This window comes from Suricata suricatta, chromosome 9 (assembly GCF_006229205.1).
Source record: "Suricata suricatta isolate VVHF042 chromosome 9, meerkat_22Aug2017_6uvM2_HiC, whole genome shotgun sequence".
Taxonomy (NCBI): Eukaryota; Metazoa; Chordata; class Mammalia; order Carnivora; family Herpestidae; genus Suricata; species Suricata suricatta.
Window position 1 is genome coordinate 36,163,296 of NC_043708.1, and position 13,786 is coordinate 36,177,081.

General features: G+C 39.9%; 1 protein-coding gene across 1 annotated transcript in view; it reads left to right on the plus strand.

Annotated features, from left to right (window-relative positions):
- KCNH5 (potassium voltage-gated channel subfamily H member 5) overlaps window positions 1-13,786 on the plus strand; it is a 292,797-nt gene that overhangs the window by 22,679 nt on the left and 256,332 nt on the right. Inside the window, exon 2 of the mRNA XM_029951558.1 lies at window positions 8,887-9,010. Coding sequence (XP_029807418.1) covers window positions 8,887-9,010 — 124 coding nt within the window. The remainder of the gene's footprint in view (window positions 1-8,886; window positions 9,011-13,786) is intronic.

Below are 13,786 nucleotides of genomic sequence, written 5' to 3' on the forward strand. Positions count from 1 at the left end.
TACATTTGTGGGTCCAGTTCTGGGTTCTCTATTCTATTCCATTGGTCTCTGTTTCTGTTTTTGTGCCAATACCATACTATCTTGATGATAACAGCTTTGTAGTAGAGGCTAAAGTCTGGGATTGTGATGCCTCCCGTTTTGGTTTTCTTCTTCAATATTTGGCTACTCAAGGTCTTTTGTGGTTCCATACACATTTTAGGATTGTTTGTTCTAGTTTTGAGTAGAATGCTGTTGCAATTTTGATTAGAATTGCTTTGAATATGTAGATTGCTTTGGGTAATAATGACATTTTAACAATATGTATTCTTCCAATCCATGAGCATGAAATGTTTTTCCATTTCTTTGTGTCTTCTTCAATTTCCTTCATAAGTTTTCTATAGTTTTCCGTATACATAAATTTACATCTTTCGTTAGGTTTATTCCTAGGTACTTTATGTTTTTGTGTGCAATCATGAGTGGAATCAGTTTCTTGATTTCCCTTTCTGTTTCTTCATTAGTGGTGTATAAAAACGCAACTGATTTCTGTACATTGATTTTTGTACCCAAGCGACTTTACTGAATTCATGGATCAGTTCTAGTAGGCTTCTGATGGAGTCTGTCAGGTTTTCCATGGAGAGTATCATGTCATCTGCATAAAGTGAAAGTTTGACTTCATCTTTGGCAATTCTGATGCCTTTTATTGCCTTTTGTTGTCTGATTGCTGATGCTAGGACTTGCAGCACTATGTTAAACAACAGTGGTGAGAGTGGCCATCCCTGTCATGTTCCTGATCTCAGGGTGAAAGCTCCCAGTTTTTCCCCATCGAGGATGATAGTAGGTGTGGGCTTTTCATAAATGGCTTTTATGATGTGTAAGTTAGTTCCTTCTATCCCAACTTTCTTGAGGGTCTTTATTAAGAAAGGATACTGCATTTTGTCAAATGCTTTTTCTGCATCTATCGACAGGTTCGTATGGTTCTTATCTTTTCTTTTGTTAATGTGATGGATCACATTGATTAATTTGCAAATATTGAACCAGCCCTGCAACCCAGGAAAGAATCCCACTAGATCCTGGTGGATAATTCTTTTTATATGCTGTTGAATTCGATTTGCTAGTATCTTGTTAAGCATATTTGCATCCATATTCATCAAGGATATTGGCGTGTGGTTCTCTCTTTTTTTTTTTTTTTTGCTGGGTCTGTGTTTGGTTGGGGAATCAAAGTGATGCTGGCTTCATAGGATGAGTCTGGTAGTTTTCCCTTCATTTCTATTTTTTGGAACATCTTGAGAATATTAGGTATTAACTCTGCTTTAAATGTCTGGTAGAATTCCCCAGGGAAGCCATCTGGTTCAGGACTCTTATTTGTTGGGAGATTTTTGATAACTGATTCAATTTCTTCACTAGTTATGGGTCTGTTCACATTTTCTTTTTCTTTCCATTTGAGTTTTGGTAGTGTGTGGCTGTTTAGGAATTTGTGCATTTCTCCCAGGTTGTCGAGTTCTTTTTGGCATATAATTTGTGGTAGTATTCCCTGATAATTGCTTGTATTTCTGAGGGATTGGTTGTAATAAATCCATTTTCTTTTGTGATTTTGTCTATTTGGGTCATCTCTCTTTTCTCTTGTATTTTGCCTGTTTTACTATGATATGTCATGCTGAAGACTGATTCAAGTTATGTCTGAGGGGAGTTCTCTTGTGTCTCTTGGATTTCAATGGCTGTTTCCTTCCCCAGGTTGGGGAAGTTATCACCTATGATTTGTTCAAGATTCCCTTCAGTCCCTTTCTTTCTCTTTATCCTTCTTCTAAAATTTCTACAGATGTTGTGCCATTTGTTTGCATCACTCAGTTCTCAAATTCTCCTTTTGTGCTCCTGGATCAATTTATCTCTCTCTTTTGTTCAGCTTCCTTTTTTTCCATCATTTTATCTTCTAATTCACCTATCCTCCCCTCTGCCCCTTCAATCCATGCTGTGTGGCCACCTCCATTTTATTTTGCACCTCATTAATAGCCTTTTTAATTCATCATGACTATTTTTAAGATCCTTGATCTGCAGCATTGGAGTCTCTGCTGTCTTCTATGCTTTTTTCAAACCCAGTGATTAATTTTATGGCTGTTATTCTAAATTCTTGTTCAGGTATGTTGCTTACATTGGTTTTGATCATTCATTAGCTGTCACTTCCTCCTGGAATTTCTTTTGGGGAGAATTCTTCTGTTTCATCATTTGGGTAGTTTTCTGTCTCTTGTAAGTTTTAAACGCTTGTTATATGCTCTGTACCTGTGAGGACTGCTTTATTAAAGGGGCTCATACACTGTTCAGGGCCTGACAGTTCAGGTGGTGTTTTTTGGAGAGTGTTACTTTCTCTCTGTTGTTGTGACTCTGGTTATTTTGTTTCCCTACTGTAGTGATGTTTTGGGCCCTCCACCAGGTGTGCTTTGGTTTGTTTTTTCCTTGAAGTAGCCCTGGGGGGGGGAGGGGGACAGACAAACCAACAGGAAATAAAAACACCACAAGTGCACAAATAAAACAAAGAAGCAAACAGACATAAACAAACAGACAAAAAAAAAACCCCCCAGTAAAAACCAAAAGACAATCTAAAAGCATAAAACCAGAGACCGCAGCTACAAGTAAAGAACTGGGTGGAGGCAGAGTTGATGGAAGAGCATATGTAAAGAGAGAAATGACAGGGGTGGGGAGAAGAAGAAAATGAACATTGAACAGGCAGATTAAAAGGCTAAATCCAGAGAGAAGGGAGAGCATGAAAAGAGGCGAAGAAAAAGAAATGAAGATAACATTACCCAGAGAGTCTATATGGCCTGATTATTCCAGAGAGAGAGAAAGGAACATAAAGAAGGAAGCGAAGAACATGCATCAGGAAATGGATTAAATATGTCTGTTTAAGCAAACCACTAACCAGAGGAACCATCCTAGAGGCTGGAGGAAATAAGAAGGAGAAAAGGGAGCATATATCCAAATAACAAGAATTTACGTAGCATTAATCCAGGCAGTGCAGCAGTGCTGGTCTGGAGGAGACTGGTTCCACGGCTTCTTCTTCTTCTTTTTTTTTTTTTTAATTTTTTAAAGATTTATCTCTTTTTGAGAGACTAAGACAGAGGGAAGCAGAGCACGAGCAAGGGAGGGGCAGAGAGAGGGGGCACAGAATCCTAAGCAGGCTCCCAGCTGTCAGCTGTCAGGCCAGAGCCCAACGTGGGGCTCAAACTCACAGACTGTGAGATCATAACCTGAGCCAAAGTCGGATGTTTAACCGACTGAGCCACCCAGGTGCCCCTCCACAGCGTCTTTCCAGCTGGAGTAGATAAGCATCTGTCTCGCGGATGGGGGGACGGGCGTGGTTTGGTGTAGGCGGGTCCCGAGAAAAATGGCGACGCCCAGGCCCTTCCTCATGGACCAGGTGTTTCAAATCACTCCTTTGGCTCGCACTCCCGGGGCTGCGGGCGCAGACGCGGTGAGCGTCTCACCGCCATCTCCTATGAAGCGGCCCATCGGAGTTCCAGACTCCTTCTCTGCGTGCCAATGTTGCTGCCGGATGTGTGCTCCTGGGGCTGAGCCGCAGCACTGCTGGGCAGAGGACCGGTCCTCCCCTGCTGCGACTGCACCCCTGAAGCACCAGGGAACCCGCAGGTGACCCCTCCCTTCCCCCCAGAAGGTGCACAGGGCTGCTGGCCCCAGTGTGAAGAAAGCCCTGCAGTTAGAGGAGGGATGATAGGACCCCTCTCTGTCCCAGCCCCGGGTTTTTCTCTTGTCCAGATACAGTCCTGCCTTCCCCTAGGCGCTCTTTGTTTTCCCTTTGTCTCTCCGCAGAAGGGGATCCCTCCCCTCCGTGCCTCCGTTTTATCTCCCCCAGTTTGCAGTCAGCCTCTCTGGAGTCGTCTGCACTTCCCGTTTTTTTCCTCCTAGACTCTGTCTCCTTTCTTCCCAGACTCGGGGTTGAGAGTCCTGTGGCTTCAGCCCTTCTTTATTTGAAGAAGGGGGAAGTACAGATACCCCTACTCCGAAAAATGTGTTGTTTAACAGCTGAAAAAAATTAGCTTTGTTTTTAAAGTCTTAAAAAAAGTCTCCAAAAAAATGGGGAAATCTGAGTAAGAAGGTTATTGGGCAAAAATGTGCCAAAAGAAGGTTATTAGTGTCAAAAAATGTGATAGAAGTTAAATACTGCTTCCCTTAATGGGAAGGAAGACAAGTGTTTCTAGTTTTGAGAGATAGGAGGCACAAAAGAGAAAAAGCCAAAAAACCAGATAAAAAAGCAAGAGGGTAAAATCTTAGAAACCCAGAAACTCTTTATTCTAGTAAGATCAAAGATGATTGTGTCCCCCAGTAGAACGTAATAATCCTTCTCTCTTTCACAACCAAGTTTAATGTTAATTTCAGGCTGATCTCTTTTTCCTCATTTTCTACTCATTTAGTGAAGAAATCCTACAGGTTAGGCTCTCAGTCCTGTAGCACAGGCCAAGTGGCCCTCCCTGATGTCAGGAGTAACGAGGGCTCTGTGATGCAGTATCCAAAGCAGGCGCTCTTGAAACGTGATCTCAGAAGAGGTTCGAGAAGCCTCACCTGTGTTTAGGTGCCGACGTGGAATCTTCGGCGGCTGTCCTGAGGTCTGTCTTACTGTCAAACTACTTAGTAAGGACTTTGGTGCCCTTTATTCGAGGTAAAAGATCTACCCATCACAGGATGCCTGCACCTTCTTCACAACACAAACGCTTCTCGAGAGTTGTTAAATTTATTTCTAGGTATCTCATATTTTTTTATATCCTTCTAAGTGAAATTGTTTTTCACTGTGCAATTGTCTAATGCTAGTTATAGAAACAAAATTAACTTTTATATTAACTTTATATCCTGCAACCTTACTAAATTCACTTATTACTATTTTTTAATGTTTATTTTTGAGAGAGAAAGAGAGCGCCAGAGAGAGAGAGAGAGAGAGAATGAGAATGAGAATGAGAATGAGAGCACAAGCGGAGGAGAGGCAGACACAGAATCCAAAGCAAGCTCTAGGCTGCGAGCTGTCAGCATAAAGCCCAATGCCAAGCTCGAACTCATGAACTATGAAATCACGACCTGAGCTAAGTTGGATGCTTAACTGACTGAGCCACCCAGAAGCCCCACAAAATTCACTTATTAATTTTAGATGTTTTTTAAAATATTCCTTAGGATTTTCTCTGTAAACAATCATGGCTTCTGCAAATAAAAAATTATTATATCTTCTAATCCAATATTTATATATATTTTTTTGCCTTTTCCATTTTTTTTTCTTGTTTTTTGCTTTATTTCACTAGTTCGGGCACAAAGACAATGTTGAGTATAAGAGTTGCCATATATATCCCTGACATTTTCCTGATCTTAGGGGGAAGTTAATCAATGTTCTACCCTTGAGAATACTGTTAGCTATAGATTTTTTTAGTAGGTATCCTCTGTCAGTTTGAGGAAGTTTCCTTGTTTTTCCAAGATTGCTCAGAGATTTTAATCAAGAATGAGTGTGAGTTTTGTCAAATGCTTTTTTCTGCATCTATTGAGATTAATTATGTGATTTTTTTTCTTTTATTCTGTTGATGTGATGGATTACATTGATTTATTTCATAATGATAAATCGGCCTTACATGCATGAGATAAACTTTATGTGGTTATTATATATATATTGCTGAATTCCATTTTCCAGTAATTTCTTCTGGAGTTTTACAACTATATTCCTAAGGTCTATTTGTCAGTAATCTTTTAATAGACACTGTCAGATTTTGGTATTATGATACTGTCGACTTCATAAAACAAGAAATGTTTCCTCATATGTTTTCTGACAGAGATTGTGTAATATTTGCATTATTCTTATTTAAATATTTGAAGGGGGCACCTGGGTGGCTCAGTCGGGTAAGCCTCTGACTTCGGCTCAGGTCCTGATTTGGCTGTTTATGAGTCGAGCCCCACATCAGGCTCTGTGCTGACAGCTCAGAGCCTGGAGCCTGATTTGGATTCTGTGTCTCCTTTCTCTCTGCCCCTCCACTGCTCACTCTCTGTCTTTCTGTCTCTCTCAAAAAAGACATTAAAAAAAATTAAGTATTTGAAGTATTTTACTGAGCCTGGAGCCTTTAGTTTTCCTTCATAGATATTAAGATTTTCCACTTCTTTTTGTGTCAGTTTTTTAAGGTGTTTTTCAGAAATTTTGTTCATTTCATCAAAGTTTTAAAGTTCATTGGCAAAAAATTATTTGTACTATACCTTTATTATTATTTGCAATCTGTAATATATCCAGTGATGTCTTCTCTTTTATTCTTAATGTTGGAAACTTGTGTTTTCATTCTCTCAGACTTGTTAGTGGTTTATAATTTTTATTAATATTTCCAAAGAACTAACTTTTGACTTTGTTGAAGTTCACTTTTCTTTGACTTTTCAAATTTATTGATCAGCACTCTGATCTTTGTTTCTTTGTATTTAATTTGGGTATAAAAGCTTTTCTAATTTCTTCATCTAAAGCTTTAGATAATTGATTTTAAAACTGTCATCTTTTAAAATATAAACATTTAAAATTATAAATCTCCCCCAAGTATAGCTTTAACTGTATCCCACAAACTTTGATGTGGTGTTACTTCATTAATGTTCAGTTAAAAATATCCTCTACATTTCTTTTGACTTCTTCTTTGACCCATCATCTTAGAAAGGAATTGGGCAATATCTAATAGTGTAGATATTTTTTAAGATAATAAAATAAAAACCAACCTGATTCCTAATTTGATTGCTTTTAGGTCAGACTGTATACTCTGTGATTTGTATAGTTTGAAATTTAGTGACTTGATTTTTGACTCAAAATCTGATGTGTCTGGGTAAAAGTTACAGGTGCATGAGAGAAGAATATGTATTCTGTAACATTGTGTATTCTGCAAATGTTGGCTAGCTAGAGTTAGTTGATAGTGTTTCAATATTCTGTATCCTCAAACATTTTTACACTTGGTTCTTCTGCCAGTTGATGTAGGAGAGAGTAAACAATCTATTTTTGTGAAATTGTTGAATTCCCCTTTTTGTTATGTCATTTTTATCTTTCATGTATTTTGAAGCTCTTTCATTACTTTTATGTACATTTATATACAATTGAGACTGTTAGGTCTTCCTAATGAATTGACCCTTTTGTTGTTATTAATTGCTCCTTTTAATCTCTATTATTCTTGTCTTTAAGACTATTTTGTCTTGCATTAATATAGCCACATTTGGTTTCTTATGCTTAGTGTTTGTGTAATGTATGTTCCCCACTCTTTCATTTTCAACTTGTTTATGTCTTTATTATTTTTTTTAAAGTTTATTTATTTTCGTTTTAAGAGAGAGAGAAAGAGAGGGAGAGCGAGAGCGAGCAAGTGGGGGAGGACAGAGAGAAAGAGGGAGAAAGAGAGAGAATCCCAAGCAGGCTCTGCACTGTCAGTGGGGAGCCCTGTACGGGGCTTAAACCCATGAACTATGAGATCATGTCCCAAGCTGAAGTCGATGCTTAACTGACTGAGCCACCCAGGTGCCCCTAAACTTAAAATCATAAATTAATTTCTCTATTTAGTATACTATTTTGTTTTTAAACTTTTTTTAATATTTTATTTTTGAGACCAAGAGAGACTTAGCTTGAGGCGGGGAGGGGCAGAGAGAGAGGGAGACACAGAATCTGAAACAGGCTCTGGGCTCTGAACTGTCAGCACAGAGCCTGACATGGGGCTCGAACCCATGAACTGTGAGATCATGACCTGAGCTGTAGTCAGCTGCTTAACTGACTGAGCCACCCAGGCGCCCCATTTAGTATACTATTTTGAATATGAGTTTGGACGAAATTTTTTTGGTAGATAATTTAATTTTCTTGGTATAGTATTTCCTTAAAAATATTCTCTATTTATTTTACTTATTTATTTTTTAATGGTTATTTATATTTGAGAGAGAGAGCATGGGCTTGGGGGTCGGGAGGCAGAGAGAGAGGTAGAGAGAGAGAGTCCCAAGCAGGTTCCACACTGTCAGCACAGAGCCCTGTGCGGGGCTCTTATAAACGCTGACATCATAACCTGAGCTGAAATCTAGAATCCGATGCCTAACTGCTGGAGCCACCCAGATGCCCCTAAAATTTACTCTTTTTAAATATATCTTAAAAATAATATTTTCTATATTTTAATATTCTAATTTTGTTTCACTATCATGCTAACATATTTATCATCTGATTTACAAAATTGCTGAAGGTGCTGCCTAAAATTGTTGGATTTTCAATCAAGGTTGATACCAAAAGTTGTTATTTTGTATTTTTTTTTATACCTAATGCGAAACCACTTCTCCATGTAAAATAGACCAGAGATGTTCCTTTTATTCAGAATAGTGATAGTTTCCAATTTCTGTGTAGAAAGTGGTTGAAAAGAATATTTTTGAATACTTTTATTTAAAAAAAGACTCTTATTTTAAATTAGACTTATCAAGATCAATGTAATGGGCAGTTTGTCCCCCTATGTCAAAATAATAACAGAATTTTTGGAGGAGTCATACAAATTTCAATATTATCAAGTCCATTTTCTCAGTCTGTGAAGTGACTGTAGTCCTTGTCTTAATGAATTAATCTGTTTAGGTGTATAGTCATTACCATTTATTTAATATTAACCATACTTGTTTTTCCTAGCTTAGAATATACTTGAATGCAAAGAGGTAATATAACTGGCTTCTTTTCAATGGAGTTTTGGTTTGTATGCAAATCTTGTGCTGATTGCAGATCTCATTTGATAATCAAGCTAAACTGACTATGTCAGTCTCAGGAATAGGTTTTATTCTTTGTGCCATAACAATTCGTAGTTGCGTTTGTCTATCTATGAATTTGTCTTTTCATTTCCTTGAAAGAAGTACATTGTTAAATGCAGATAAAAAACTTCCTTTTCCTTCTTTTTTCTTTAGAATCGAGTTTCTTACTGGGAAACGCCCAGATCGTGGATTGGCCAGTAGTTTACAGTAATGACGGTTTTTGCAAACTCTCTGGCTATCATCGAGCTGACGTCATGCAGAAAAGCAGCACTTGCAGGTAGGTCCTAGAAGAGCTCAGGAATCTTTTCCGAAGTGTAAGGAAATGCTGACTGTGATTAAAGGCTACACGTTAAGTAGTCCCCCGCTTGTCCCTGGTTTTCCTTCCTGAGGTTTTCTTTCCCGTGGTTCCATGCTTCCCCACAGTTAAGTACTTCCAGAAGCAGAAGCTCCTCCTTCTGATAAGATGTCAGGTCCATAGTAGCCTCACACTGCCTCCCAATGCCAGTGTCACTCACCTCACTTCAGCTCATTACAGAGGCATTTTCTCATCTCACATCATCACAAGAAGGGTGAGTATAGTACAATAAGGTGTTTGGGGAGAGAGATAAACTGCATTCACATAACTTTCATTAAGTACACTGTTATCATTGTTCTGTTCTATTATTGTTAATCTCTCCCTGTGCCTAATTTATAAATTGAACTTTATCATAAGTATGTATGTGTAGGGAAAACCAGTGTATACAGTGTTAGGGACTATCTGCAATTCCAGGCATCCACAGAGATTGTGGCGGGAGATTGGGAGGGGGTCTTGGAACATATCCTCCTCAGATAAGGGGAAACTCCTGGTCTTACACTCAGTGTGACATTGTGATTTATAATAGGAAATATGTATTTGGTATTTGACATAGTTCCTGGCACAGGTCTCTTAAAACTTTTGGAATTTTATGTGATTAGAGAAATAAAAGTGTCTTTTGTTATGTTAATAGTGACTTTTGGAAAGCCCTTAAGTAACTTTAATGTGGAGGCTGTTACCATGGGAATCATCATCCCGGTGTTAAGAGGGTGCAAACTTTCAGTACTTCTGCTCCTCAACTTCCCAACCTCTAGGGAAGGGATGGATGGGGGTGGGTGGGGGGTTGAATTAATTGCCAGTGGTCAAGGATTTAATCTGTCAGGACTTCGTAGTGAAGCAGCCATAAACACACAAAAGGACAGGGTTGGTGACTGGGGGGCGGCTGGAGGAGAAGCACACTTGGAGGCAGTGCTCTGTGCTTTCCCCCTGTTATGTGCAGATTTCAATATCGTCCCCCAAACCAGAGACCGCCAGGGAGACCGAGTCACGCGTGCAAAATCAAAGGGCTTTATTACAGGCTTAAGCTCAGGCTCGCAGACTTCACCAGTGCAGTGGATCCGTGCTGAGAGCCCCAAACAAAGGCGGGGCAGGGCCTTTATGGGGTTTGGGAGGGGGAGTTACAGGAAATTGTGGCACCGGTAGAGCGATCCAATCATTATCACATAACAGCATTGGCAGTAACTTCAACCATACACACTGCCCAGAGTGTTCGGTACTTTTGGACCCAGGACCCTCACGTAGGGTGTAACTAGCCTTAAGCAATAAGTGATTATCTATAGCTTCTATCTCTAGGCCTGCCCTTAGGAATGTTAAGCATTTTAGCTGGCTGCTTCTGATTGGGTGTTACTAGGGTGGTCCCTGGTTGAGCAATCTATGCCCGTTTATTGTCTAATGATTCTGAGAAACTGATACTTAGGCCTCCAAGGTCAGAGGGGAAACTTGAAGCCTGTCATGGAGTCAGTTTGGTTCAGACCTGCGTCCTTTCCCCCCAAACCTTGTCTGTGCATCTATCTCTTCGGTCTGGCTCTTACTGAGTTACATCCTTTTACAGTAAACCAGTGATCTAGTAAAATATTTCTCTGAGCTCTGTGTGCCGTTCTAGCAAATTAATCAAACCCATGACGGTTGTGGAAGTGTCCAGTCTGTAGCCGGTAGGTCAGAAGTACAGGTAACAACCTGTGCTTTCACCTGGTGTCTGGAGTTGGGGGAAGAGGGGGGTTGTCTTGGGGGACTGAACCCTTCACTGTGGAATCTTACGCTATCTCCAGATAGATAGTGTCAGAATTGAGTCGAATGGTAGGGCACCTATAACCGAACCAACATGAGTTCGCTCCGTGGTGAGTCGGAAACTTACCTGGTGGAGTTGTCACACACACAAAACTTTCTTTGAGGCAAAGGAGATCCAAGGGAATGGCTTCCAAAGCTCTCTGGAGCAAAGGTGAATGGATTCCTTTTATTTAGGGTTAGGGTGAATATTTAGAACCGGAAGCCTTGTCATTGTATGCAGAAGTGGGCATAAGGTTGTGCATGCGTCCTAAGGGACCATGACTGTCCACACATTGTGTGTTTGTAGATGAGGCTTGTGCTTCTCCTTGGGTGGAGATTTTATAGTATAATGAGGTAAAGGTAGTCATCAGTCATTCTAGACGTCACTCCATGGCCCATCTGCACAGGTGTGAGTCTGAAGTTAAGCTCAAATGGTCGAGTCTGTCTGGGCTCCTGGAGGTCTTGTCAGGGCAGTGGCTGTCACTAGTGGGGTGGTTTTGCACTCCATTTGCCTGAGTTAAGAGGAGGTGGAAAGAAGAGCTTAAAAATGTGGGAGAAAAGTTGGTGAATACAAGCAGGTGGGCAATAAAGGTCAGGTCTTGGGGTCTAGCTGGGGATACACAATCAGTGGTGTCCCAAGAATTATCTGTTGGTGTGGAGACTGTTGCCACCCACCTTCCCCCTTTGGGACTAGAATCTGTAGGGTGAGAACTGTATTAGAATATTAAGGAGACTAAATTGTCAATGGAAATATATAGTTTAAGAGGCACTGGGGAGAACTTGTGCAAAGAAAAAATTTTTGCATATCTGTGAATCCATTCATTCAAGAAATAGTTTTTGAATACCAACAATAAGCATGAATTATTCTTAGGTGCTGAATGATCAAAGGAGCATCCTGTATCAGGCAATCACTGATAGTATCAGCACTTCTTGAGCTACTAAATTTGTCTTGAACAAAGTAAAGTAAACATACCCCAACCAAGAAGAACATAATTCAGGAACACTTAAAGGACATCAAGGGACACCTGAGTGGCTCAGTCAGTTAAGTGTCTGGCTTCTGCTCAGGTCATGATCTCACAGTTTGTGGGTTCCAGCCCCGTGTTGGGACTCTGTGCTGACAGCTCAGAGCCTGAAGTTGGCTTTGAATTCTGGGTCTCCCTCTTTCTCTGCCCCACTCATGCTCTCTATCTCTCAAAAATAAACAAACATTAAAAAAATTAAAGAAATGTCAAAATAAAGTTCTTACATTCTGTGTAAATCACATCTACTTTGTAATGTTGATACATTGTGCTGTTGCTATTTTGTTTGGCTTATGTAAAACCGAATCTGGCATTTATATTATTTATAACAATTCTTTCTAAAATATGCACTACCTTTGAGTTTAAAGAGTATTATGGAAAAAAGACCATATAAAAGAAAGGACATTCTATAAAGGGAACCAGTTTAGACCTGAAAACTTTTTCACATTATTTCAGTAAGGCCAGATGGGATGCTTTTTCTTCTAAGCTCTCACTTAAGTAAGCACCAAAATCGTGTTACTTTGGAACTATAAGAGATCTGAATTATTTTGTACGCCACATCCTTTGTTTTTCAGAAGAGAAAACTGAGGTAGGGTTATGTTAAGGGACTTGCCCAGGGAAATATAGGGATTTATTTATCTTTTTCCCTATATTTTTATGCTGGGAAAAAAATCTGTATATTCCGCATATTCATGGAAGCCAGGGATTTCATATTATACCAGTGAGTCTACACCTGACTACATATAGGAATCACTTGGAGAGATTTTGTGTAACATAGATTCCCAGACTTCACCTCTGGAATCACCTACTGAATCAGAATCACCCGAGGTGGGAGGTAGGAGCAAGTCAGTACCTTTAACCATCAGCTTAGATGATGCTGAGTTTAGCCATGTTTGAGAAATAATCTGTTCAAACATCTTCTTCCTTCACTTATCTTGTCCCTACTATCTCTTTTTTTCTCTCTAAAGTTATTTTGACATTCAGTCTTCACTCCAAAGTCTGAAATTGGTCAGCAGGAGTGATGGAAAATTATGCCCCTCCCTGTCCCCCACCCCCCGTGCCCCCCCATTGAGAGACCACCTTTGGTAGCACTGATGTCTGTGCCTTTTTCATCTGTTGGATGAATATTAGCTCTGAGGCTGCCATTGCACTAAGGTGTGTGTTTTACGTTCTGGGAGGATAAGGTCTGTATTTAACTTCTCTGTTCCCTTATGTCTCAGCAGGCTTGTGAGGAAAAGGTTAGTTTTATGGTAGACGTTACTTGTGGAACAGGCTCGATAGAGAGTTCCAGGGACTGTAGATGCTCTCATGCCCATATCCTCCTTTTGGACTCTGGACATCCCATCATTATATCATGCCTGTTTCAAACGCCATCTTCCACTTGAAGGTATTGATGACTGCCTCCACAAGATGTGGTTTTCCTCCTCTGATTCCCTTTTGGTTCATTATTGGGCATCATCCTCTGGCCTTAAACTAGCTTTCCTTACCCCTTGTGGGTTCATCGCTATGGCTTTGGTCATTTTAGAGAAATAGTGCTCTTTGTATCTGGATATATTGTAAACTCCTGCACCCATATCTTTTTGAGTCCATGTATCTGCCTCAGCTTCCATCCTGTTTTCTTTGGCATATGTGGTCTGTCCTACAAAAGGGTTTATTAAAACAAAATGCTAGCATGTTATATTAGCATATTCTCTCCCTTAGAGGAATAGCTTTTTAATCCCTGCCACCAGTGTCATAAGTGCCTTTAAGGTAGGTATTCCGTCTCCTTCACTTTTGTACGCACTAAGGACACAGCTCGGTGTTGGGCATTTGTATTTGTTGAATTAGGTTGGCTTGGTTTTCAATAAACCCTAACGCAGGGCTCACATGCTTCTGTATAACATGTTTTTGTTTACTGTATTTCGTCCCATGAGTT